Here is a 24,447-nt window from a genome sequence, read left to right as displayed (position 1 = left end):
CGCAAGGCAGCAGGCAGCATGGCTTTGAGACGGCACTTTTGAGCTGTGTTTAACTGATGTGGGCGTACAGAGATTTGAACCCTGTACTCGAGCTCGCTCGCCTTTACACGCCACCATGTTGTCCTGTGAAGCAGTAACAGCAACACACGTTTCTCTGCATCTTTCCAAAAAGTGACCCATTACTCTGAACAATAGAAAAGCAGCAGCTGAGACTGGCTGGATGGCCAATCAACATGAGCAGCCGCTAGACGGCCGGTGGGCCCTTGTTTAACCATCATGAGGTGCCTTCTCACCCGACTCTCTCTTGATTTTAGCTGCAAAGTTGCAGTCCCAGCTTCATTTCACGCTTTGCTCTTTTGAGGCATCTTAATTCCAAAGGGTTCCTGAGTGGCTTCAGTGTTTGGAGATCTGAAATGTGGCTGTCAGTTTGTAGGCCCCCAATATGTGCCTGGCAATAGTACACCGAGTGTAGCTTTTACTTTACGAAGTGTGTGTGTCAGTTAAGGCGCAAATCGGAACGAGAAAAATGCTGGGGATTGTGAACACACAGCGACACTTTTACTTTCCAAAGGCACTTCTCTTAAATTATCCCTTGTAGGCAAAACATTTTTGGCCAGAGATGTATCAAGTGTAAGAGGTGTAAGGACCAAGGAGCAGCACAGCTGGGGAGGTCAGGGGGCGCAGGGTTTGTGGGGAAAGCTTTCTGTTCCTATGCTGCCTTACCACTGTGGAGCCACGCCAGCTGGCTAACCACGTGGCTTATTCGTGTGTGTGTGTGGTGCAGTGGACTTGTGGGGTTTTGTTTTATGTACTCATTGTGCTTTGTTTTTCTTTTTATTAATTCAAAAATAGAGTGAAACGGAGTTAGAGGCCTGCAAACGTGAAGCACCGTTTTCTCCCGTCGCGTGTGAAATGCATGGTTTGTAAGCACGCAGCTCTTTGTGCGATCCGCTGTCTGCCTTAAGCGTCAAAGAACTTGCCTGGGACGGCAAATCTGATTGTAACATTTTGTCTTTGGCATTTTCTTCTGCATCGGATATTTACCGGACATAAACCATGCCTCTCCAAAATAAACGCCCAACATCACCATTATACTTATAACCTTGTTCTGATATTATTTGTGAGTGTTAAAAGTTTAAATTGTAGCAAGAGCCAAACCCTGTAGCTTTGCACCAATAATAATAATTCATCAGTTATATTTATTTAAAAAAAATAAATAAATAAACATTTGGAAGGTGTACTGCGTCTCTCTTATTTCTGGAGTGTTTCCTGGTTAATGAGGACATTCGCCTGTTTGATTAAAGCAGCCGCGGGCTTTTCTTTCTCTCTAATCCAACACTGACTTGGCGTTTTAAATGTACGGGAATCTCAGCGTGTGATGCACTGGATTATTAATTCAATTATTTAAACAGGTGAGTGAATGAACGGACTGATGTTTTGGGGGCCAGTGGACTTCGCGTCGAGAGTTCATGTGGTTCCATATAAACTGAAGGAGCCGTTTGGAATGCTGGATACAAACTGATGGACGGTAAGTTGCACTGTTGCTGTGAGACATTTACGTCTGTAAATTTATTTAAGATAAAATGAAAGTACACTATCACATTGAGACCCCCTTGCTGTGACAGCTGAAATCTAGCTCAGGCTCCTCCTGTTTTCTGGTTCATCGTTGAGATGTTTCTACAGCACACCAGTGGTTAGTTTAATGGCTTGGACCGATTAGGAAAGGCACACACACCCCTGTCTATAGAGGGTCCCACAGCTGAGCAAAAACCAAGCCATGAAGTCAAAGGAATTGCCTGCAGAGCTCAGAGACAGGATTGTGTCAAGGCACTGATCTAGGGAAGGCTACAAGAGTTCCTGCATCATTGAAGGTTGCCAAAAATGCAGTAGCCTCCATAATTGTTAAATGGAAGAAGTTTGGAACAACCACAACTCTTACTGGAAATGGCCACCTGGTCAAACTGTGCCATCTTGAAAGAAAGACCTCGGTATGAGAGGTGACCAAAACCCAACAGTAACTCCACTGAGCTTCAGGGGACCTGTGGAAGAAGGGAGACATACCACTGCACCACTCCGCTGATCTAAGCTTTATGGCAGAGACAACACACAAAAGCCCACGTGGAGTTTGCACATAGTGCCCGAGTCCTTTAGGGACTTAAGTGAAACAAGATTGAACTGTCATGTCTGAATGAAACCAGACTGCTCATCACCTGCCCAATACCATTGCAGTGGTGAAGCATGATGGTGGCAGCATTATGTTTTAGGGTTGGTTTTCAGTGGCAGGGGCTGGGAGACTGGATACAGTTGAGGGAAAGCAGAACAAAGAAAGTCCAGAGAGAACCTTAATGAAACTCTGAACCTCAGCCTGGGCCAAAGGTTCATCTTCCATCAGGGCAAGGACCCTGAACACAAAGCAAAGACTACATATGAGTGGCTTAGGGGCAACTCTGGGAATGTCCTTGAGTGGCCAGCCTAAGCCTGGATTACCAAGCTGTCCATCAGTGGTGTCCATCCCAGCAAACAGAGCTTGAGGATCAGCAGAGAACAATAGCAGACAATCCAGGTGTGTTAAGCTTGTCACATTGACCCCAAGACCACTCGCAGGGGGCTTCAATGAAGTACGGAGTCTTTTGTCAATGTGATATCTCATTTTTCTATTTTTAGTGAACACTTCACTTGTAAATGTTTTTAGCACAACAAGGCTGCAACATAACTAAATGTGTACAACGTGAGGGGTCCGAAGGCAATGTGTATTTTTATAAATTCTAAACTTGTTGATGCATTTTAATTTTGTGGTTCAAAGAACATGAGCACACAGCAGGAACAAACACTTGAGGGGGTGCAAGCCCACTGCAGACTAAGGTCATTGAGATGTCACTCAGGCCATGCCACTGAAGACCCCAACTATTGGAGGTTATAAGGTTGCAGTTGTGACAAAAAGAAATCCATGAAGAGTCAAAAGCACAAGCCAAAGGATGAGCACTCATGTAAGCACAACATCAGGAGACGTATTCGGGGGTTCAGACAGAAATCTGCAGAGACCCTGAAAGAGAACACAGGGAAGACAGGCGGACTCCACAAAGGTTCTTGGAGTTTTGACACTTGAGTGACATCAGCTTACCACATCCCATCCCATCCAGTTTTTCTTACAAGGGTTGCAGCTCAGCGCAGACTCCTTGTCTCCAATTAAAACTCTTCTTGGGGAATTCCAAATATATAATCCCTTCAGCGTGTCCTGGGTCTCCACACAGAGGAGAGCCACCTAAGGAGCATCCTTCCGATGTGCCCAAACCATCTTAACTGGCTCTTCTCGCTCTGGAGGCACAGTGACTACTCTGAGGCTCTCCCGAATTGCTGAGCTTCTCACATGATCGTGGTGTGTCAGCCCAGCCGCCCTGCAAAGACATCTCACTCTTGAGGTCACTCCTCACAGCTCATGACTAGTGGGGAGGAGATGGATTTAGCTCAACCAGTAAACTGAAGGTTTTGTCTTTAGACTCTGCTCCGGCTTCACCTCCCCACGACAGGACAGCACCTGCAGAACATCTGCTCCCACTCTAATCCGTTTGTCAATCTCACAATTACCTTTTATTTTCCAACATTTGTGAACCAGATCCTGAGAGAGATGAACTTCGCCCCTAACAGCAGTTGTTCTCCCTTCATCTGGAGAGAGCCATAACCTGAGACTTGCGAGGTGCTGCTCTTCATCCCAGCCACTAGTGGTACCCCCTAGCGTCCTCTACTGGACACCCTCGCATTCATGAAGAGCACAAACAGGAGTGATGACATTCATAGTGGGGACTCCAATGACACCTGACAACATTAAGGGAAAGCGCTGTGTGGAATTCGAAGATGGCAGGTTTTCTGAGTTACACTTTTAGACTGCAGATTTAGTCAATTTAGGACTTGGACTTTCAAGATGGTTAACTTCCTACTGCTATTAGTGACTGAGCTCTGACCTTCGATTAAAGCTACAGCAACTACAGAAAGAAGCCATTAATGTATGCATTCAGTGGGCATTTACACTGGCAGAACTCCAGCCTGAAATGCCTTTATTTGTAATAAAAAGTGGTTTGTATACAATATACAGAAATGGCATCACAGTACGGTTCACTAAAGAACGGGAAGGAAGTTTCATTTTGTGAACCTCTCTGTAAACTGCCACCCAGACTTGAAGATAACCCTAACTATTGCTGTGCACCATAAGCTTCTTGGACTTTTATTTAAATATATATATATACATACGCACATAAACTGTTTATATCACTCTTCCATTGCTCATATTGTTATGTTTGTTCTTGATACACGATTATCAAATGCTGTCATTCAATGTCTCATTTGGGATTGCTGCCTGAGTGCCACATGGATGTAAAGTGTGCCCCTTTTCAGCTTAACGTGACCACCTGTGGAGCTCCACATTTATGATCTGTAGCTGGGACGTCTTTTCCCTGTTGGGGGGCACACATGTTCGGCATTCACCAAATAGATTGCTGATGTGAAAGCATCAGCCTCCCAGCTCCAACCACCTTTACCAAAATCTTTCTGTCTTCACGTCTTTGTCATGCAGTCTTACACGTCTCTGCTGCTTTGTAGTCAGCATGTCTTTCAACTACATGAATGGCGTCAGATGTATGCCAAAACAAGGCATGTGAAAGAGTAAAGGCAGGACGTCGCATACCTGTGTGTTGTGCTATCTTTACAAAGGAGTACAGGGCCTAGAATGTCCCCAGTGTGCAAATCTGCAACTCTAAGGCTCCCTCTCAATTGGGATTCATTTCCTCTGATGGCATCCCATAGTGTGTCTCCTCAGATCCAATGTAGGCTACAAAACTGTTGCTTCGATGTCCCCAGTCGTAACATTCTGCAGTCAAACTGAAAGAGAGATCACATGAGTTTAGGAAATACTGAGATCCTGGGAAAACCAAAGACTATGTCTCAAAAGGGAATACCTAGCATTTGACGTTTGGGGAATTATACTCCAAGCGAGATTGTCATCACTGTCATAACGCCGTGGGTTGTCGAAGAAGTAGGCCCTGGAAGAAAAGATGTGGCTTGGAATTCTGGATCCAGTCTGTAAATAAAGGAATAACCTGAACCACTTAGAGTTTGACCTAAAAATGGCTTTTCATGATGCATTTCCACAACTGCAATTTACAATTTTTCAGGAGTAAAGAAAACGCCGCGTTTAACCTCAGTGTTGTTATCCCAGATTGTCCCTCGGGCTTAACTGTATTTACATAGAATTCCAAGACTGAGTGTCTCGCAAGTAAAGCAGTTGTGATCCGATATCAAGTGCCTGGCCTGAATAATGAGCGGGACAGTACTCTGCTACCATCCAGTGGGTACAGTAACAAGCAGGAAGACTTTTAGGCATTTCTCCTGTCACACAAGTGCGCATGGGAGGCAGCTAAAGGGCTTGAGTGACGGCAGTTCTGAGGCATGCTGGGATGTGGCAGAGTGCACTGACTCTTTTTCTCCCTTTCCTGTAGACCATTCCCGGGAGATTCCACCTGGCTCTCTTGACGTCACTTCCGGGACCGAGCCAATGGAAGTAGACCTTACCAGCTCCGGCCCCTCTGACGTCACATCCGGGCTCGATCCAATGCCTGAAGAACACGTGCCCGATCCTTATGACCTCACTTCCTGTCTTCCCCTTTAAAAGCCTGCCCTTTTCCCTTTTCCCTCAGTCTCGGTCTGGACTCAGTTGTCTGCACATCAGTGCTCAGTACAGTCACAGTACGATTGACTAAAGAACGGGCTCAGAGGAAATGTGGCCTTGCACCGGGGTGGCCTGCAGCCATCATGCGGATCAGGCCTTGACATTCTGCTACTCTATTGCTCTCAAGGAGATGCGCTTCTCCTGTCCAATCTGCAATCTCAGAGTGTGCACTGCTGTTGAAACAAGTAACATGGAGGATGTGACGCACACCTGCATCAGTACAGCAGTGGACACGGCACAGGCCTTTTGGTGTTTACATGTTTCTGGTACAAATAACTTTTTTTTCAGTTGAAAAAATGTCAACATTTTGGTCTTGTTTAGGGTCAGCTCAGGTGGGACGGTTGAGAGACAAAGTCAGAGAGGTAAGATTGCGTTGGTTTGGACAAGTGCAGAGGAGAGATGCTGAGTAGAACGAGAGAAGGGTACTAAGGATAGAGTTGCCAGGGAAGAGGAGAAGAGGAAGGCCTAAGAAGGTTTATGGATGTGGTGAGAGAGGACATACAGGTGATGGGTGTAACAGAGGACAGGAAGATCTGGAAGAAGATGATCCACTGTGGTGACCCCTAACGGGAGCAGCCAAAAGAAGAAGAAGAGGACTTGTTTCTCCAGGGGTGAACATCACGTTAAGGAGGCTGTTGTGATGTTCTACATTTTAAGGTTACATAATTTGACTCCAGAGTGAACTTTATTTTATGTCATGTCTGAGCTATGATCTTTACTCCACAGATCATCGCAGTTGGCTACAGTCATGCTTATCCATCCGCTAATTTTTATGGGCTGTGCACGCTAATGCACACTTGCACCTTCTGCCATTTTCACTCACTTGACACCAACTGAGTTTTTGATTAAGCAGCCTGCACTTTTTTGAGGCATGGAAGTAATCTGGAGCACTTGGAGAAAACGCTTTGTAAACTCCACAAAGGTGGCAGTGCCTGGAGATGTGGGCCCGTATTGTGCCATCTTGTCTTCTTCCGGTTTTTAACAGGCAAGCAGTGCTTTGTACGAAAGTGTAATCAAACTGTGACAGATATATATTTAACTCATAAACGTTTGTGCTTATTAACACATTTTATACGTGGTGGGAAATGTTTTCAGATAAAACACGTGCACAGAAAAAAATAGGACGCGTGTGCACTCGTGTTTGTTTATGGGTTCCTTGTGTTCCTCCATGTAGTCAAGTCAAGATTTAAAGGAAGGCATCCAATTCAGGCCCTGCAGGGTTACGGATTTTCTTCTTCCAGCCACTTTCTTCATTTGTTATCAGTTCCTGCCACAAATGGCCCATCCTTCTTCTACCTCGAATTTAACTGACTTACATTTTAAGATTAAAACTCCTTAATTGTTTCTTTTTCTTTAACTATCAGATCTACTCGGACAGGGTGGGTGGTGTGGCCACCGTTTGCCTTCTTCCTGATTTCCTCTAGTTTTGCTTTGTGGCTGGCAGCTGGCGTCCGTGCCCAGCCGGGATGCCCCTGCACGCTGTATTCAGGGGGAGCAGCCCTGGACGCTAGATGGCCGCCCCCCTGGGCTGGTGTAGCGCCTCGGTTTCCCACAGGGCTCCCTGGGTATTGGAGTTGGGGCAGCCCTGTTGGGTCCCGCAGGTACCGCCATGGGGTGCTGTGTTTGGGACTCCTGAGCCCGTGTGGGCAGCAGATTTGTCACACCTGGAAGTGCCGCCGGATCTTGATGATCAAACACCTGGAGCACTTCCAGGTGACCTGTAAAAGGAGCCAGTGACCTCCACTCATTGGCCAGAGTCGGGTGGAGGAGGACAAGGTTGTGAGGGAGGAGTGGTGGTGCCAGGGAAGAGAAGAGTGCTTGTGCTTGTGCTGTACTGGTGTTTGGGACTGTGTTGTGGCTGGGGGGAGTACGGGGAAGACGTGCCCTCCAGCTGAAGAGGAATAAAAGTCTTTTTCTTTTACACGTGCCTCCCGTGTCCAATCTGTGTCGAGTCAGGCGCTATATAGCGTCTTATTACAGCTTATTCATTGTTTTTAATCTCCAAACAAATGTAGTGCAACACAAAGGACAACCTGAGTAAACACAGTGCCCATTATATACCCCATTATATATGTGAGGGCATTCTCCGAGTGGAGACAGTGTACTCCTTTACTGTTAGATCATTAAACTGGCACAGACATGGAAGGATTCGTAAACGTGTCTTCATGTGAATCGATGTTTTATAAATCGTGCTTAGGAATTTGTCGTAGTACGTTCAGTGCCCATATTTATCAAGTGTCTCAGAACAGGAAAACGTATTGAACTGTCTTAAAAGTCAAATTTGGACATACGCTTGGGAATTGGAGTAAAGGGAATTTATTAGTTTTCCAAATTTAGGAAAATACTCCCATCAGGACTGAGGAGAGCTGCCCGAACACACCAGGAGTTGCCAGAAGAGGGCGTTCAGGCAGAGATCCAAACGCACATCTCAGGAAAGGCGGAGTGTTTAGGAAATGCTGGACAACAACGAGTTTATAAAACTATCTTGACTTGACAGAGATGGAATAACATTTCTCTTTTTATTCTTCTTCCTATTGTTCCACTGTTTTATAGGCTGTGCTGTGATTTTTACAGCCAGATGCCTCGTAACATCATAATATTCTTGTACGTTACACAGTCGGTCGATCTACGCGTAGAAGCCATAGGCTGTCAGCAGAAATGAAAGTGCTGGCAACATTACGCTTTTTGGTAAAAGGGAAGACTCCGTTTTGCCACAGCAATGATCTAAGCCTGCCACAACAAAGCACTTGTCAAAGTTTGAACACCCTTAACATGCGTGGGGTGTTATGCAGATTTAAACATGTCCACTCCACATAAGGTAATGTTAATGCAAATCGGCACGCACATAAAGAAGATCACTGCCCCAAGCGTGGATGAGGCCGCTTATGTGACTGGCAAGTGGCACCAGGCATGCTGAGCTCTGCTTTTCCACAAAGCCCTGGAATATTTGCATTATCAGCTCACAAGCTGGGAAGGTTCATGGAGGCAGGCAGAGACTTCTGGGACACTTCATAAATAGAGCCATGCAGAAGAGAAGGGACACAGCGTGTGACTCTGCAAGGTGACTGGGGACAGGTCAAGAATGAACACGGCTTCAGCAGCAGCACAGGAGTAGCCATGGCTGGTGTCAGTTACTGTTACTACATGAGCCATTTCCATGGCCGGGACTGTGGGAAGGAGATTCTTCTGAAGGTACGGCTGTGGATCATTCATTGTTCATAAAAGTAGCCGTTATCAGGAGGTTACTCTCGTGTGGTGTGTGCGTCTCAATCTTTTCATCTCTGTGTTTGTTGCAATATTATTTACGATGTGGCAATGATTATGTGCAGTTTAGTGCAATGTTCTTCCATATTATATTTTCCTCCGTCTTGTTCTTCTACTTTGATTGTTATAATTGTTCTCTTTGTAGTAAATGCTCTATATAGGACTATTAACTCATTTGAAGGCATGGGGTGACATCACTCATTCTCAGACTTGGCCTCCTACGTTTTGCTGGGACTTGAAGTGGGACACTCAGTAACTACTTCTCATGAGTCTTATTCGGAGATAAGGCAATTTTATTGCCCTAATTTGACTTTTTGTGCAATTCCTAGGAGTAACACAAAGACGCAGCTTTAGGGTCATTCTGCACACGTTTGTTATAAATGAAGCCTTTTATAAGAAAAGCTTTCTGACTCACCCCATCCTGAGCAGGTCTTCGGACACGGAAAAAAAATACCACAAGTGTAGTAGGTAGGAGCTCCCACACAAAGAGGACGACCCCAAAAACAACATAGCCTGCATCTCCCAGCTTGGACTTTAAGTCAGCCTGTTACGAAAAGAAATGTCCACAGAAAAGAACAAACATCAATACGTTCATTTTGAAATGTGCCGGCGTTCAGCAGTTAATGCTTTCTTGACTGGTTCAGCAAATGTGAAGCACACAAAGCCACCCTCGGGCTGTGCATTTAACGATTAGTGCATATACTCGGCGATGTGTGCAGGTAAGCTGCTGTTTCAAGGCTCTGGTCATTGTGCCGTGTAGATGTTTGGTGCCATGTCTATTAGCCACGACTGACTGCTCTGTCCCGTCTGCGTTTCAAAAACCCAACTTGTAACTTGCATTAAATTCATCCACTTAAACAGATGTAAAGCAGGATGTCTGTCAGTTCACCAAAGTTCTGCAAGGTAGCCTTAAAGAAATGTATAACAACATTTCTCAGGTCTCTGAATGCAATTGAGGAGTTCAGATACGGGTGGTGGAACAGGCACTCACCACCATGGAAAGGCTCCACGAGATCCTCATATTAACATACACATCTGAAGGATCGAAATGGCCTCCTGTCCAGGGCCCGATTAAGGTGGGTGCTATTGATGCTGCAGCATTAGGCCCATTCCTGAAATAGGCCCAGATGAGAATTTTCCGGAAGCTGAACGGTTTTCCTTTGCTATATTAACCTCAAAATAATTCTTAGAATGAAATTTGGAGTCCGACTTTCAGACGTCTAGACACTGCGTTATTTATTATACAGTTACTATTGTTCTTTGCGCTGTGACCGAACTATAACATCGTTGTGTTTATTGTTAACCGAAGATTTCACGTTATCAATTTTACGTTAAACAGTTTACTTAGTAATTTAGCTGCGTTTTTTGCAATATCTTGGGGATTCTTGCCATTTTATTATTGTCCAGTAAGTGCCACGTAGTACATTTTTCACCTTGAAAGTTAGTTGTACAGTAAAAATCGATGGCTATTTAAATGGTTATCTGTAAAGGTAAAACTAAAAGCCGGCCCGCGGGCCCAGCATGGATGTTTAGAATTTATTACATCCTCAACAGAATTCTGGTCTATTATGAAATTTAAATTGTGGACAAATTTTTACCCTCAAGAGCCTGAACTGAATCACTTTGACCCAATGTCTCTGCAAATTCATTTTTTCTTACGAATTGCGAAATTTTGTGTCTTTCATTGTTAGGTTTTCTGCATTAAGTGCACTTTTTAGACAATTGCTATTGAATGTTGATGTTAATCTCGAGTCGTTACGATACTACGTCGTTATTATTATTCATGGTCAATAAAGGCTGGCTGGTTGCGTCACAAGCAATTAAGGCTCCGTGGTCGGTCTGAGTGCGCATGTACGGTGAGTGTCGAGTGCACATGCGCCAGTGCCAAGAAAAAATAGGCCTTTATTGCGCTGCAGCATCAGGCCCAATTTCGTCTTAATCCAGCCCTGCTCTTGTCTGTCATCCCATTCATGAATAGTCAGGTCTACCTAAAAAACTGGCCACTGTCAAGTAAAAGGCGCATCCCCCTTTTGTTTTCCAGAACAGCCTGAATTCTCAAGGCATGGATTCAGCATGGTGATAACTTCCACATTTATTTAGCTCAGTGCTGATCTGATGGCGTCACACAGTAGCTGCAGGTGTTTTGGCCACACATTCATGGTGTGATCTTCTAGTTTCAAATCATCCATAAGGTGTTCTGTTGAATTAAGATCCAGAGACTGGGTAGCCCACTGGAGTAAAATAAAGTCTCTGTCATGATTGTGGGACTGGTTTCTGATAATGAGTGCTTTGTGACATGACACATTATTCTTCTGGAAATATCTGTTTGAAAAGGGGATGCATAAGGTCAGCAGCAATGATTGGGTATACTGCAGTTGCAGCATTCAAGTGACGCTTACTTGGTATTAAGATGACTAACGCATGTCAAGAAAACTCATACTTACCACACTACTACACTACCATCAAAAGGATGTCCTGTCGAAACAAGCCAGGATGGATCCATAGAGTCATGACCTTTATGTTTCTGATCACACCATCTGAATGTTGCAGTACTGGACAAGTTAACATTGTTTAGACTATCCAGTCTTCATTGGCTCAGTTTTGTTGACTGGAACCCACTGTGCCCGTCTGCTGCATCGCCCACCCACTTCACACTCGGAGCTACTCTTCTGGACACCACTGTTGTAAAGAGCTCTTCTTTAAATGTGCTTGGGTCTCACCCTTCCCCTCTGCCATCTTTAATAAGTTCTTTCATCATATTGATCTCAGTAAGCTAGAGACTGTAATGCAAAAAAACTCCTGTTCCTTACATTGCATCCAGAAAGTATTCACAGCGCATCACTTTTTCCACATTTTGTTATGTTACAGCCTTATTCCAAAGTGGATTAAATTCATTTTTTTCCTCAGAATTCTACACACAACATCCCATACTGACAACGTGAAAAACTTTTACTTGAGATTTTTGCAAATTTATTAAAAATTTAAAAAATTGAGAAAGCACATGTACATAAGTATTCACAGCCTTTGCCATGAAGCTCCAAATTGAGCTCAGGTGCATCCTGTTTCCCCTGATCATCCTTGAGATGTTTCTGCAGCTTAATTGGAGTCCACCTGTGGTAAATTCAGTTGATTGGACATGATTTGGAAAGGCACACACCTGTCTATATAAGGTCCCACAGTTGACAGTTCATGTCAGAGCACAAACCAAGCATGAAGTCAAAGGAATTGTCTGTAGACCTCCGAGACAGGATTGTCTCGAGGCACAAATCTGGGGAAGGTGACAAAAAAATTTCTGCTGCTTTGAAGGTCCCAATGAGCACAGTGGCCTCCATCCAAACCACCAGGACTCTTCCTAGAGCTGGCCGGCCATCTAAACTGAGCGATCGGGGGAGAAGGGCCTTAGTCAGAGAGGTGACCAAGAACCCGATGGCCACTCTGTCAGAGCTCCAGAGGTCCGCTGTGGAGAGAGGAGAACCTTCCAGAAGGACAACCATCTCTGCAGCAATCCACCAATCAGGCCTGTATGGTAGAGTGGCCAGACGGAAGCCACTCCTTAGTAAAAGGCACATGGCAGCCCGCCTGGAGTTTGCCAAAGGGCACCTGAAGGACTCTCAGACCATGAGAAACAAAATTCTCTGGTCTGATGAGACAAAGATTGAACTCTTTGGTGTGAATGCCAGGTGTCACGTTTAGAGGAAACAAGGCACCGCTCATCACCAGGCCAATACCATCCCTACAGTGAAGCATGGTGGTGGCAGCATCATGCTGTGGGGACGTTTTTCAGCGGCAGGAACTGGGAGAATAGTCAGGATAAAGGGAAAGATGACTGCAGCAATGTACAGAGACATCCTGGATGAAAACCTGCTCCAGAGCACTCTTGACCTCAGACAGGGGCGACAGTTCATCTTTCAACAGGACAACGACCCTAAGCACACAGCCAAGATATCAAAGGAGTGGCTTCAGGACAACTCTCTGAATGTCCTTGAGTGGCCCAGCCAGAGCCCAGACTTGAATCCGATTGAACATTTCTGGAGAGATCTTAAAATGGCTGTGCACCGGCGCTCCCATCCAACCTGATGGAGCTTGAGAGGTGCTGCAAAGAGGAATGGGAGAAACTGGCCAAGGACAGGTGTGCCAAGCTTGTGGCATCATATTCAAAAAGACTTGAGGCTGTAATTGCTGCTAAAGGTGCATCGACAAAGTATTGAGCAAAGGCTGTGAATACTTATGTACATGTGATTACTCACTTTTTTTATTTTTAATAAATTTTCAAAAAACTCAAGTAATATTTTTTCACATTGTCATTATAGGGTGTTGTGTGTAGAATTCTGAGGAAAAAAATTAATTTAATCCATTTTGGAACAAGGCTGTAACATAAAATGTGGAAAAAGTGATGCACTGTGAATACTTTCCAGATGGACTGTACATGTTGGAAGCAGCCCAGCCACTCCATTAGATCTCATGTTTTGCACTTTTTAATGTTTGGTCAAACAACTAGACCTCCCGACCCTGCCGATCTGTAAATATATTCTCGGTCGGAGCCAATTGATTGGCTGTTTACAACAACAAACTATTTGTGGTAGTGAAAAGGTGTACATTACCCAATTAAAGTGTCCATTGAATGTTTTTTATATCCATCTGGGAACCTAAATGTAGGTTTGAAAGAGCCCTGCATGTATGAAGTGCTCTAGCAAACTGGGGAGGGGAAGCAGTGGTCAGAGAAGGGGCACCTCCAGTGAGACGCAACTGGACCTGGCTGAGCTTTATATCAGGTTGAAGATGGAGCCACTTGGGAGGACACCATCAAAGCATTTTTGGTGAATTCTGTCCACAATCTTGTGTTCCTCACATACTGTAGATGTTTTCATTTTTATGTTTAACTCTTGTCTCTATATTGTCTCCCTGCTCCTGATCACACTTACACCAATTGGCTTCGATCTTATGAATGCCATGAGAAAAACATTTTTTGATTGAGTGCAGGGCCAGTTATGCCCTACTTCTTTTATTTCATCATCATCATCATCATCGGCAAGCCCCTCCTAGCAGCACTGCAGTATTTTCTGTCATTACTTTTCTTGCTCTCTGAGAGCTCACACTTTTGCTTCATGATAACAGCCACAGTGAGCACTTTGCAACTATCACACTTATCGGACCATTTTTGAGCGTCTCAGTAGACTTGTAGAAACACTTTGTGCCCAAACTAAGCCCACATAAACAGGTACAAATTGAATTTACTTTAACATTTTCTGTTCACAAACACTGCACCACACTTGTGTTCTTGACAGCATCCTACACAAAGACATGAAGGTCATCAGCAGCACGGTACTGAACCTTCACATAAACATCAGAATATTACAAAGTCTCAGCAAGCCACCTCACAAAAATAGCTTGGGAATTGCAGAAACAAAGCATTTATTATTATATATTTCACATTTCGATGAATGGTTTCCATATAACGGGGTTAACAGCTGGAACACGAGTATGGCAAGTGACTTGCTCAGCATCACTAACTGAGTTAATGATTGGAATTGAACAGGCAACGTTGTGTTTTAAAGTTCTCTTTCTTTGCCACAATGCCTGCTAATCACCTGACTCGACAGACAGAACAGAACTGCTTTTAAGATCTGAATCACAGGAAAGTTATTAAGAAGTTAAAGGCAGTGTTGTTTTAAAACCACACTGCACAGTAACCCCCTCTTAGCCGCTGTTCCCATGTTGTAACAGATGCCCTTCTTGAGAGTGAACCTTTTATGACCGCTGATGAGTTTCAAAATTCATACTCAAAAAGATTTAACTTCTTCCTCACCTGATCAGAGACATTGTACCAGTCGTAATCAAAGGAGCTGACGTGTCTGTGATCTGCTAGGCCCAGGACCACCAAATTGTAACAGGCCCTTGATGTGTACAGCAAGATGACAGCAGCCCCAATTATTGTCACTTGACTTACTGATGTCCCCTAAAGTAAAATAACAGAAGGTTAGGATGCAGGACTCCTCCAGCTGCTTCTCATGTAATAGACCATTCTAGCTCAGACTCTGGACTGTAAATTAAAGGGTTAATTATGTTTCAGATCACCTACTGGTGCTTACAACTAAACCAGTCTGACGCACCTTAGGAAGGTGTGATACCAAATACTCTTTTGTAGCTTCTGAACATTTCATCCATTAATCATCCATCTTATTTCTGGCCAATATGAACCCAATTCAGGGTTGCAGGGAACTGGAGCCTCCACTTGCCACTTTTGGTATGAGGTACAGTGCTGCACTGGGTGGTGATGGCTGACATGACTAGGAAGCCCTCAGGAGTAGCTCCTCATGGCTCAGGTTAATGAGAAGCTGCTGTAATTCAGCCACTGACGGTACTGCGTTGATTAAATATACTGAAATCAAACAAATGTCTAGAAAAGGAGGCGACTACCGAAATGGAGATCTTCTTTGGCTAAACGGTATAACTGGCAGCTCTAATTACAGATGATAACATTTATTCTAGTGTGCTTAAGGAGGAGGTGTCTTATCCCATAATGCAGTATTAAAAGGTGATGGCACCGATCCTGGTGCATACAGGCCGGTAAGCTTACCATGCATCTCAGGAAAATTAAATTAAGATATTATTTAAGAAAAGACTGAATATCACAGGCCAAGAGTTGGTTTATGACACTGTCAAGGTGATTGTCGACACAAAGAATCGAAGGCTAACCGCCAAGAAAAATCACCTTGAATGTATTTTATAGTTTTATCCACTAGATGGCAGCAAAGAGCATGAGCTGAGGATGAGTCGCCATTCATTTTTATTAAAGCAGGGCGTCAACAGCCGGCAACCACTCTCGTCAAAAGAAATCCCCTGCCGAGTTGTGTTATGTATTGTCGATGACTTGGATTCTGCACTCAAAATCAGATGAGGATTTTGAGCTGTCAGACGTACGGTAAGTGGCAATGAAAGTGCTGCTAAAAATATGTTTTGTTAGTTTTATGTTTTTCACAATCTATACTAATAAAAGGCAAAGCCCTCACTGACTGATTGACTGACTCATCACTAATTCTCCAACTTCCTGTTTAGATAGAAGGCTGAAATTTGGCAGGCCCATTCCTTACAGCTTACTTACAAAAGTTAGGCAGGTTTCATTTCGAAATTCTACACGTAACGGTCATAACTGGAACCTACTTACGTACATATATACGGCCATAGCCTGCAGCTCGTTTGCCACAAGATCGCACGAGATAGCACAAGCACAGCTAAGAACCTTCGATGCATGTACTCCAAGCGGCTCACGTGAACTGACTGTGAACACAGTATGCAGACAACAAGCGAGAGCTCCAAACAGCGCTGAACAAAAAACGCATTACACAATTGAGAAGGCAGCAAAAGAATATGATGCGAGTGACGCATACAAGCATATTCATAAGTGCAGCTACTGCGGAAACAAAGCGCAGTGTAAACCTTAAGTTTAAATTAAGTTCATAGACACGCTACCGCTGGTGTTTGTCATGCCTACGACGAATATGATATTTGCGAGATACAAGTTTAATGAGAAGACACAGGGTATAAATGAGACTTTGATCACTTTGTAACGGAGTTAAAATTGTTGTAACAGAGTTAATATTGCTGGTGAAGGACTGTGCTTATGCAAACGAAGATGAGATGGTCAGGGATAGAATAGTGTTTAGCACAAACTCAGCAAAAGTGCTAGAGAAACTTTTAAGTGCCGGGTCTGAGCTAACATTAAATAAAGCCGTGGACATCGCAAGATTGCACGAGATAGCACAACCACAGCTGAGAACCTTCGATGCATGAACTCCGAGCGGCTCACGTGAACTGACTTTGCAGGACTGGGAAAGGTAAACCCGTGCATGCAGTGTGTGATGTCTCAGATAAAGAGGAAGACGAGCTGTTTATTGATGCAGTAAGAAAGGAACAACCCTCTGAATCTGAACAAGCCTTTGTAGACATATCAATAGGAAAGCAAGGTGTAAAGCTTAAGTTTAAATTAAGTTCATAGACACGCTGCCTCTAAATATTTGCAGGCAAATCCACAACTTAATACTGGGAATGCCTGTTAAACATCTTAGATTAACGGGTACCAATTTGGGTGGTGAACACTTTGATGAACGAAACCTGTGATCTTTACAACGGTTGACAAACACGGAATATAACTTGAACACAACACATCCTCCAAATACGAACCTGATTGAAAGAAATAATGATAATCAAATCTTTGATGACAGCAACACTCATAACACAAAACAATTACATTGACAATCATGTTACTTTATTTTTAAAATGTTTCCTTTTCTTTTTCATTACTTCTTTAACACACTACTTCTCTGCTGCGAAGTGCGGGTATTTTGCTAGTCTGGATAATAAAAAGGAATCTGATGAAACTAAAAAATTGAAGTCTTTGAAGACTTAAACAGTCAGCAAGATTTTAGATGTGGGAGGTCCATTCATCCATTTGTTATCCAACCCGCTATATCTTAACTACAGGGTCACGGGGGTCTGCTGGAGCCAATCGCAGCCAACACAGGGTGCAAGTCAGGAAACAAACCCCGGGCAGGGTGCACACACACACACACACACACACACACCAAGCACACACCAAGCACACACTCGGGACAATTTCATGTTTTACTAATATGCTACAATTGCGAGAGAGTTGAAGATGTAGCGTGCATTGTAGATGGGTGCAGAAGCAAATGGTTATGGTGTGCAGAACATTTTCTAAATTGTGATGTTAAAAGTGGTATCCCCCAGGGTTCAGTGCTGATGGATGCGGCTCTGTTTAATATCCATAAATGATATTGATACGAATATAAATAACAAGCTGACTATGTCTGTGGATGATACTAAATTAGATGACATTGCAGGCAATCAGCCACACTGTTACACAAGGACCTAGAGGGAATACAAACTAGGATATACTGTATTTATGGCAGATGACATTTAATTTAAATGAATATCATGTTATACACACAGGAAGTCAACATTTTAGGACTAAATGCATAAGGGGAGGTGTGAAACTTGAAAGTATATTTCGTAATTAGGAGTCAAAGTGGCGTCTTACTTTCTCCATCCATACAGCGTTCAGCAATGTTTAAAGACAGTTATTTGGATGTTTCATATCACAATGTGCGGAGTACAAGTCAAGGAAGATTATGTTCAAGTGATATAATGCACTAGTAAGGATTAAACGTACATACAGTATTGTACTTCAAAGAAAGACACAGCAGCATTAAAGAAAGTCCAGATGAACGTAACCAGGCTGACTGCAAGGTCTGAGCTAGGAGACGAAAGCAACTTTTGTCGCTTACCCAAATGCAGAGTAAGAGTTGAACTGTTTAACATTATGAAGGGAATTAGGAAGGCTGACCCAGGAGTTACTTTGAAATAAATTCATCAAAAAATTTGGGGACACTGATGGAAAATTATTAGGGGCAGATTTCTTAGAAATATTACGTTTTTTTCACAGATTGAATCAGATAGCATACAACAAATGAGTTACAAAGTAGTGTGGTAGAGTAGTACGTTGGGGACCTTCAAAACTTGACTTGATTTTGTTTTTGAGAAATTAGGTGAATATGATTGACAAGCTTATAGGGCTGAACGGTCAATACTCCTCAAAGATGTTTAAATGATAAAACAAATGAACGTATTCATGAATGACTAAAGAGGTGCTCTCTGTTCCTGTTGGCGACAGCTCATGTGGATGGGATTGAAGAAACCGTATTCACCGGAGGATTCTTTACCTGCAAACATACTGACGCTATATGGTTGGGCGACATGAACGCTATCCAGTGACCTGAGGTGAAGACTGGACTCCTTCAGTGCTGTGTCTCTTCAGAGAATCCTTGGGTGCCGCTTTGTGTCGAATGAGTGGTTGCTTACGGAGTCCTGAATGTCGCACTTTACCTGCATTGTGAGGGCGCATCAATTATGGCACTACGGCCATGTGGCGTGATTCCCCGAGGGTAATCCGGCTCGCAGGACCCTCATTGTTGGGGACTCGAGTAGCTGGACCAGGCCAAGGGGACGCCCACATAACACCTGGCAGCGGCAGATAGAGGGTCATTTACAGAGGGTGGGACTGGACTGCGTGTCTGCCTGGGGGGTTGCCAACCAGGATCGTCGTGTGGTGGGTGCGGCAACACGCTGTACCAGTGCATGTTCCCCAACCTGACGTGACTTGATACTGACACAGAGGCACCATTTTAGAACATAATTATCTGTCCCAGTAGAGTCGACACCTTATCCCAGGACTAAAATACTGCTACATCACCAGTTTGTCTGCACGTAAACCCAACTGGCCAGATTTTTACATGTCATATGAAAAACAATTGCCAACTTCAAAACTTACTTTTGACTCAAGATAGATGTTAGCCAGGGACATTTTAGCAATCCTGTACAGGCACAGAGCAAGTGACACTGCACAGAGCACAAACAGAGTGTCATTAATGGCCACGCGCACCAAGACAATAGTCTTTGTCTCCGCACTGGACACTTTCACCAGCAGCGCACAGGTCAGGTTCACCACGGTGAAGATCACACTGACTGCCAGAAATGTTAAGTAGAGAGGCCACCTGAAAACAAAAAGAAGAAGGCTGTAACGCTGACCATCTTTACATATAAAGCAGTGTAAGTCACCTGATCAACATTCTGTGTCTCTTATTCAGTCAGCGATTAACATTGTAAACTGTTATTTGGTAAATTTAAAATGCAAACAGTGCTGCAGTGCTAGCCACTCTGTCAATCAGTGACGTATAACATCTTTACAAATCAACTGAATTATAGAGAAACATCTAATTAAACTACAATTTTTTAATAAAGCTAAAAATAATACGGTTCCATCCATGCTGTCTACCTTTTCATGGATTACTTTTACCAAGCAATTAATGTTGCGCGACTAGTGTGTAACTGAGTAAAATATGCGTGATGCCTCAAACACTATATACTGTACACTTCACTTACCCTTTGGGGTTACCTAAAGAACGCAGTGAAAACTAACAACTAAAAAGAAAGAGGCTGCAATCTAAAGGAACATCTTCAGGGAAATTTCCCAGTCTCGGTTTCAGTAATGTGCATGGAGCCCAAAAGAACACTTGAGATAGTTGTCACGTGTTTCAGAATGTACTGCTCACCCGAAATGAGAACATTCTCCTACCCAGCGTATCTCAACAGCACTAAGAACAACGCAGAAAACAACTCAGCATGAGGTGCCAAACCATTGCAGGACACACTCTCAGCTTAGAGGCTGTGATCAACCTAACCTACACGTCTTTGAGCTACAGGAGAAAAATCCACACGCACATAGGCATAACATCTCAGCTCCCAACAGGTAGCGCCAAGCAAGGGATTCAACCCAGGGCACCCAAACTATGAGGCACCAGCACTAAATCCTGAGCCCCAGCGCCCCTCCTGTGTTACAATCATACAATGGAGTGTACAAGTGTTGAAAGAAAAGTAATGTTTCATATCTCATTAACAGATAGCAGACCTGATATGCAACAAGCATTGGCACGTTCTGTAGCTTCTTCTCTACCACCGCAGCTGGCGACAGGTCATTACAGCGGAAGGTTGTTTGCTGCTCTCTATGAATTGGATCCCATGACCCTTGTCAGTTCATTTTAAGCAGTGTGCTGTGATTGTGTTCCTGACAGCAGAAGGCGTTGCTCCAATGGAAATTCACTGATGTACACAAGCTGTTTATGGTTATAACTGTTCTCCATAATTGAAAGAAGACCTTCACACATCATTATGCATCAAATGAAGAAACTGAGAACGCTGTCAGGACGCGGTTGCAGAAACTGAGTGTGGACTTCTACCATGATGGCGTCACAAAACTTGTTTATCACTGACAAAAATGCATACAGTTATTTGACGACTATGAAATGAATACACACAATTAAAGAGCATATTCTAAGAATTGTCCAGACATGAAAGCATCACTTCTCATTCAGCCCTTCTGTGTTTGTATGTAGATACTGTATTTATATTGTGAGAAGTTCAGCCCGGACACAAACAGACTGACACCGGCAGCTCTTACATCACACACGTTTAATAAAGACCAAGTCCCCCAAGACACAAGTCCCACACACACACAGTGCTTCCCACACCAAACACCATTACTCGGGCCTTTCAATGTCCGTGGGCCACCTCTCTTCTGTCCGCTGGAGCTTCGTCCTACTCCAGCACAAATGCGGCCCCCTTTATAATCACCTGGACGTGCTCCAGGTGCTTGATGACATTCTTCTGGCGGCACTTCCTGGTGTGGCGGAAGTGCCGCATCATCACCCGGAAACACTCCGGGCATCCCTGGAAGGTCCTTCCTCCACCTTCCCAGGTGTGGCGGAAGTGTCGATCTCCCAGGCTCAATGAAGCTTGGGGCGCCCCCTGGCACTGGCCATGGGCCCCAATGGGCTTGAGCCTCCTTGCTGCGTCCCCGTGGTCCTCTCCTCCTTATCCAGGGCGGTTGCCCCCTAATGGCTTTGGGGGCATATAGACCGCCACCCGGTCCCTCCAGGTGTCCCGGGTGCGTCTGGCCCCCAGTCTCCTGCCACTATATATATATATATATATGTGTGTGTGTGTGTGTGTAATATCATTTGCATAAATAAATGTAAACTGCTGAAGACAGTATACGCTATAATAGAGAGACTGATTTACAGAAGTAACAGTTGTTGCCGGGTAACTAAGATCCATTCGTTCTTAGTCAGCACTTCTATTGCCTAACGGCCCTCTGCATTGCTTCGTCTTGGCATGTTCAAATTAGACGAATCTGCTTATGAAGCACAAAAACAACCTCAGCAGAATCTGGCCTTATTCTTTTGAGTACAATTAGAGAAATGTTTTTCAGAATTGTGTAGGAATTGCTCATGGGTGTGGAAAACACAGAACTGGAAATGTGCTGTTAACGGGTAATGAATTTTGGCAGGAACTGTGAGAGGTGAAAAAGAACATATTTTGTGTAGAAAACTCTAGCAGTTTTTTTATATGTGAAATGATTTGTGATCAGTCTTAATTTATTTTAAATTTTGGTGTATAAAGTACTTTACTATTCAAAGGAAGCATTCAACATATGAATATACAGAGTGCAAGAAGACTGGAGATGAGGGAGCAAGGCCTTGCAGCTGAGACGTAGGAGAGTAAAGAAGAAGGTCATAAGGTCTGGGCCCCACAATGCTGAGTGATTCTGGGTCAGTTCACCTGTCTGTCCTCTTCTTGTACAAGTTTCAACAATTATATTGTACGAGTCAACCCGTGGCGTAGCATACGCTGCATATAATTATTTATTGATGGGTGAAGACTTCCTGAAAGACACAGTTGTCCAAATGGGGAGGGTTTGAGGATACAACTGTCAGTGAATGAAAAGATGGAACTCTAGAGAGAGCAACATACAATTGTCCGTGAGTGAAAACAGGTTTTGGCAGATACAGGCACATCTTTTTGAAAGTTTGGCCCCGTGCCTTATTAATTGTCATTGCAAATGCCAATCTAACAGGAAATTGTCTGCGTGTAAAATTAAAAGGCAAATTAGAATCTGATGGGGTCATTGAAATCTGGGGAATAAGGACAGTTTGTGAGGTAGCAGATGTGATAGTCTTACACTCCAGTACATTGAGGTGAATGCTGATAACAAAGTCTAGTGCCATTACAGAGACCTGTTGCTGGCATGAGGTTCCTGAGAAGCATGATGACTGAACCACTTTTAATTTTGAGTGTATGCGGAGGCATGCCAGTGGGACTAAGACTATTAACAGCAGGCAGTGCGCATGCCTCGAGAGCGAGGGTGGACGCGGGAGGAGGGTTAGAGTTGGCGGGCTGGGCTCTGTGAGTTGGCGGATGGGGCTCTGTCGTGCGTATCCCATGGTTGGGCGACAGTGAATTATATATATAGATGTGTAAGTAAATTTGGCAGCTTGGATGAGAAAACAACATTTTTGTTTGCTAATCACAAATGCTGTAGGAAAGGATAAAACTCCATTTATATATCACATCCCAGCAATCAAACATGCTTTATTTCTTGAGAGTGAGTAAGGACATGTGGGTATGTACTGCTGTGGGGCAACGAAGGAGGGAAGTACCTGATGTGACCTCTGACTGAAAATACCTTGGAACCCTAATACTGCAAATCATCTGTGAACCAGAGCAAGATTTACTGAGATACAAGTTAAGAGCAAAGAAGTGCCAAAGTCAAAGTGTAGCAGAGAGGTATATCACTTTCAAGTAAGACAAAAACACAATATCTTACATTCTTCTATCGATGTAAAAATGTCCATTTTAAAACTTACCTGTACTTTAGAAGCTCTGGAGTATACTTGGATTTAGCCTTGAAAATCACCTGCATAATAATCAAAATAATATTTAAATAATATTTAGGTATTCTATAAACCAAACATCTATTCTGATCGTAGAAGCAAAACATTGTAGTTCAAATAGCTTGCCATAACTCTTTGTAAGGAAACTGGATTCTTCTCATTTTACCATTTCATTATAAATAAATAATGTACATGAGATAACAATATAATAATATTATTATTATTAATAATTATTATAATATAACAATGGTATAACAATGTAGAACAGTGAAAGAAAATCAAGCCTATCATTTCTTCTCATCAGCTCTCCAATCTTTATCCTTCTTTTGTGCTCATTACTTTAAACCCCACAAGTTATGCATTATTAGCATGTCCACCTTGGTGTCAGTTTCAGTTTTTCTGAATATATATATTGTGATATATGGCCGGCAGTGGATCATGGAGGGGCCTCGAGTTCCAGCAGGGCATCATGGACATTGGAGTTTTACTTCACAACCCTGCTGGGTATCGTGGGAGGGAGGCACAGTGACTTATATTTTCCATATAGTCCAGAAGTACTTCCTAGTCACGGGGACGGGAGAGATGAAGTACTTCCGGAAGTGTTATAAAATCACGTGGACTGAGGGACAGAAACACTGCCGGGTCAAGGACTATAAAGGACTCGGGGAAAACCCAGCAGAGAGAGCCGAGTTGGGAGGAAGAGTGACTGAGCTGCTGGGTGGATTGGAGGATTGTGTATTGTATTGATTATTGATTTATTATTGAGAATAGTGGAGGTGCTTTGTGTACATTATTGTAAAAATAAATTCATCATTTTGGACGTTTACCTGGTGTCTGAACGTGTTGTCTGAGGGTTCAGGGGTTGACAGCACCCTCTATCTGTCACAATATATATATATATATATTTTTTTATTTTGGCCTGGGAAAGTTAACACGTTAATTTTTGCGATTAATTCGGCCTGCTTAACATGTTAAATGAGCAATGAGGCAAACACCCCAGGCAGTACTCTGGTCAGAGCAGCACTTTCATGTATTAGGAAACAATAATAAATAATACTGTACTACTGTAATGATCTGGCTGGAGATGCAGAGGGCCATGTGACTGGACAGCTGCTAAGCACTGCGCTTCCAAAAGCAGAGGAGGACGTCCTGGTTAAA

The 24,447-nt window shown here is 43.6% G+C and overlaps 1 protein-coding gene across 3 annotated transcripts in view; it reads right to left on the bottom strand.

Moving 5' to 3' along the window:
- Positions 1 to 3,999: 3,999 nt before the first annotated feature.
- The window catches only part of gpr137ba (G protein-coupled receptor 137Ba), a 44,839-nt gene continuing 24,391 nt past the window's right edge, over positions 4,000 to 24,447 (bottom strand). Inside the window, exons 2-7 of one of the 3 annotated variants that reach the window (XM_039737764.1) lie at positions 23,263 to 23,312; positions 19,332 to 19,554; positions 14,790 to 14,939; positions 9,399 to 9,527; positions 4,950 to 5,071; positions 4,000 to 4,872 (exon numbers count right to left, since the gene is read on the bottom strand). In XM_039737764.1, the coding sequence (XP_039593698.1) occupies positions 4,761 to 4,872; positions 4,950 to 5,071; positions 9,399 to 9,527; positions 14,790 to 14,939; positions 19,332 to 19,554; positions 23,263 to 23,312 (786 nt within the window). In that variant the 3' untranslated portion in view covers positions 4,000 to 4,760. The remainder of the gene's footprint in view (positions 4,873 to 4,949; positions 5,072 to 9,398; positions 9,528 to 14,789; positions 14,940 to 19,331; positions 19,555 to 23,262; positions 23,313 to 24,447) is intronic. The other 2 variants (XR_005630806.1, XM_039737765.1) reach the window with 2 other exon arrangements.

The sequence above is a fragment of the Polypterus senegalus genome, chromosome 16 (assembly GCF_016835505.1).
Source record: "Polypterus senegalus isolate Bchr_013 chromosome 16, ASM1683550v1, whole genome shotgun sequence".
NCBI classification, from domain to species: Eukaryota; Metazoa; Chordata; class Cladistia; order Polypteriformes; family Polypteridae; genus Polypterus; species Polypterus senegalus.
This window is presented reverse-complemented; position numbering and strand designations above follow the sequence as displayed.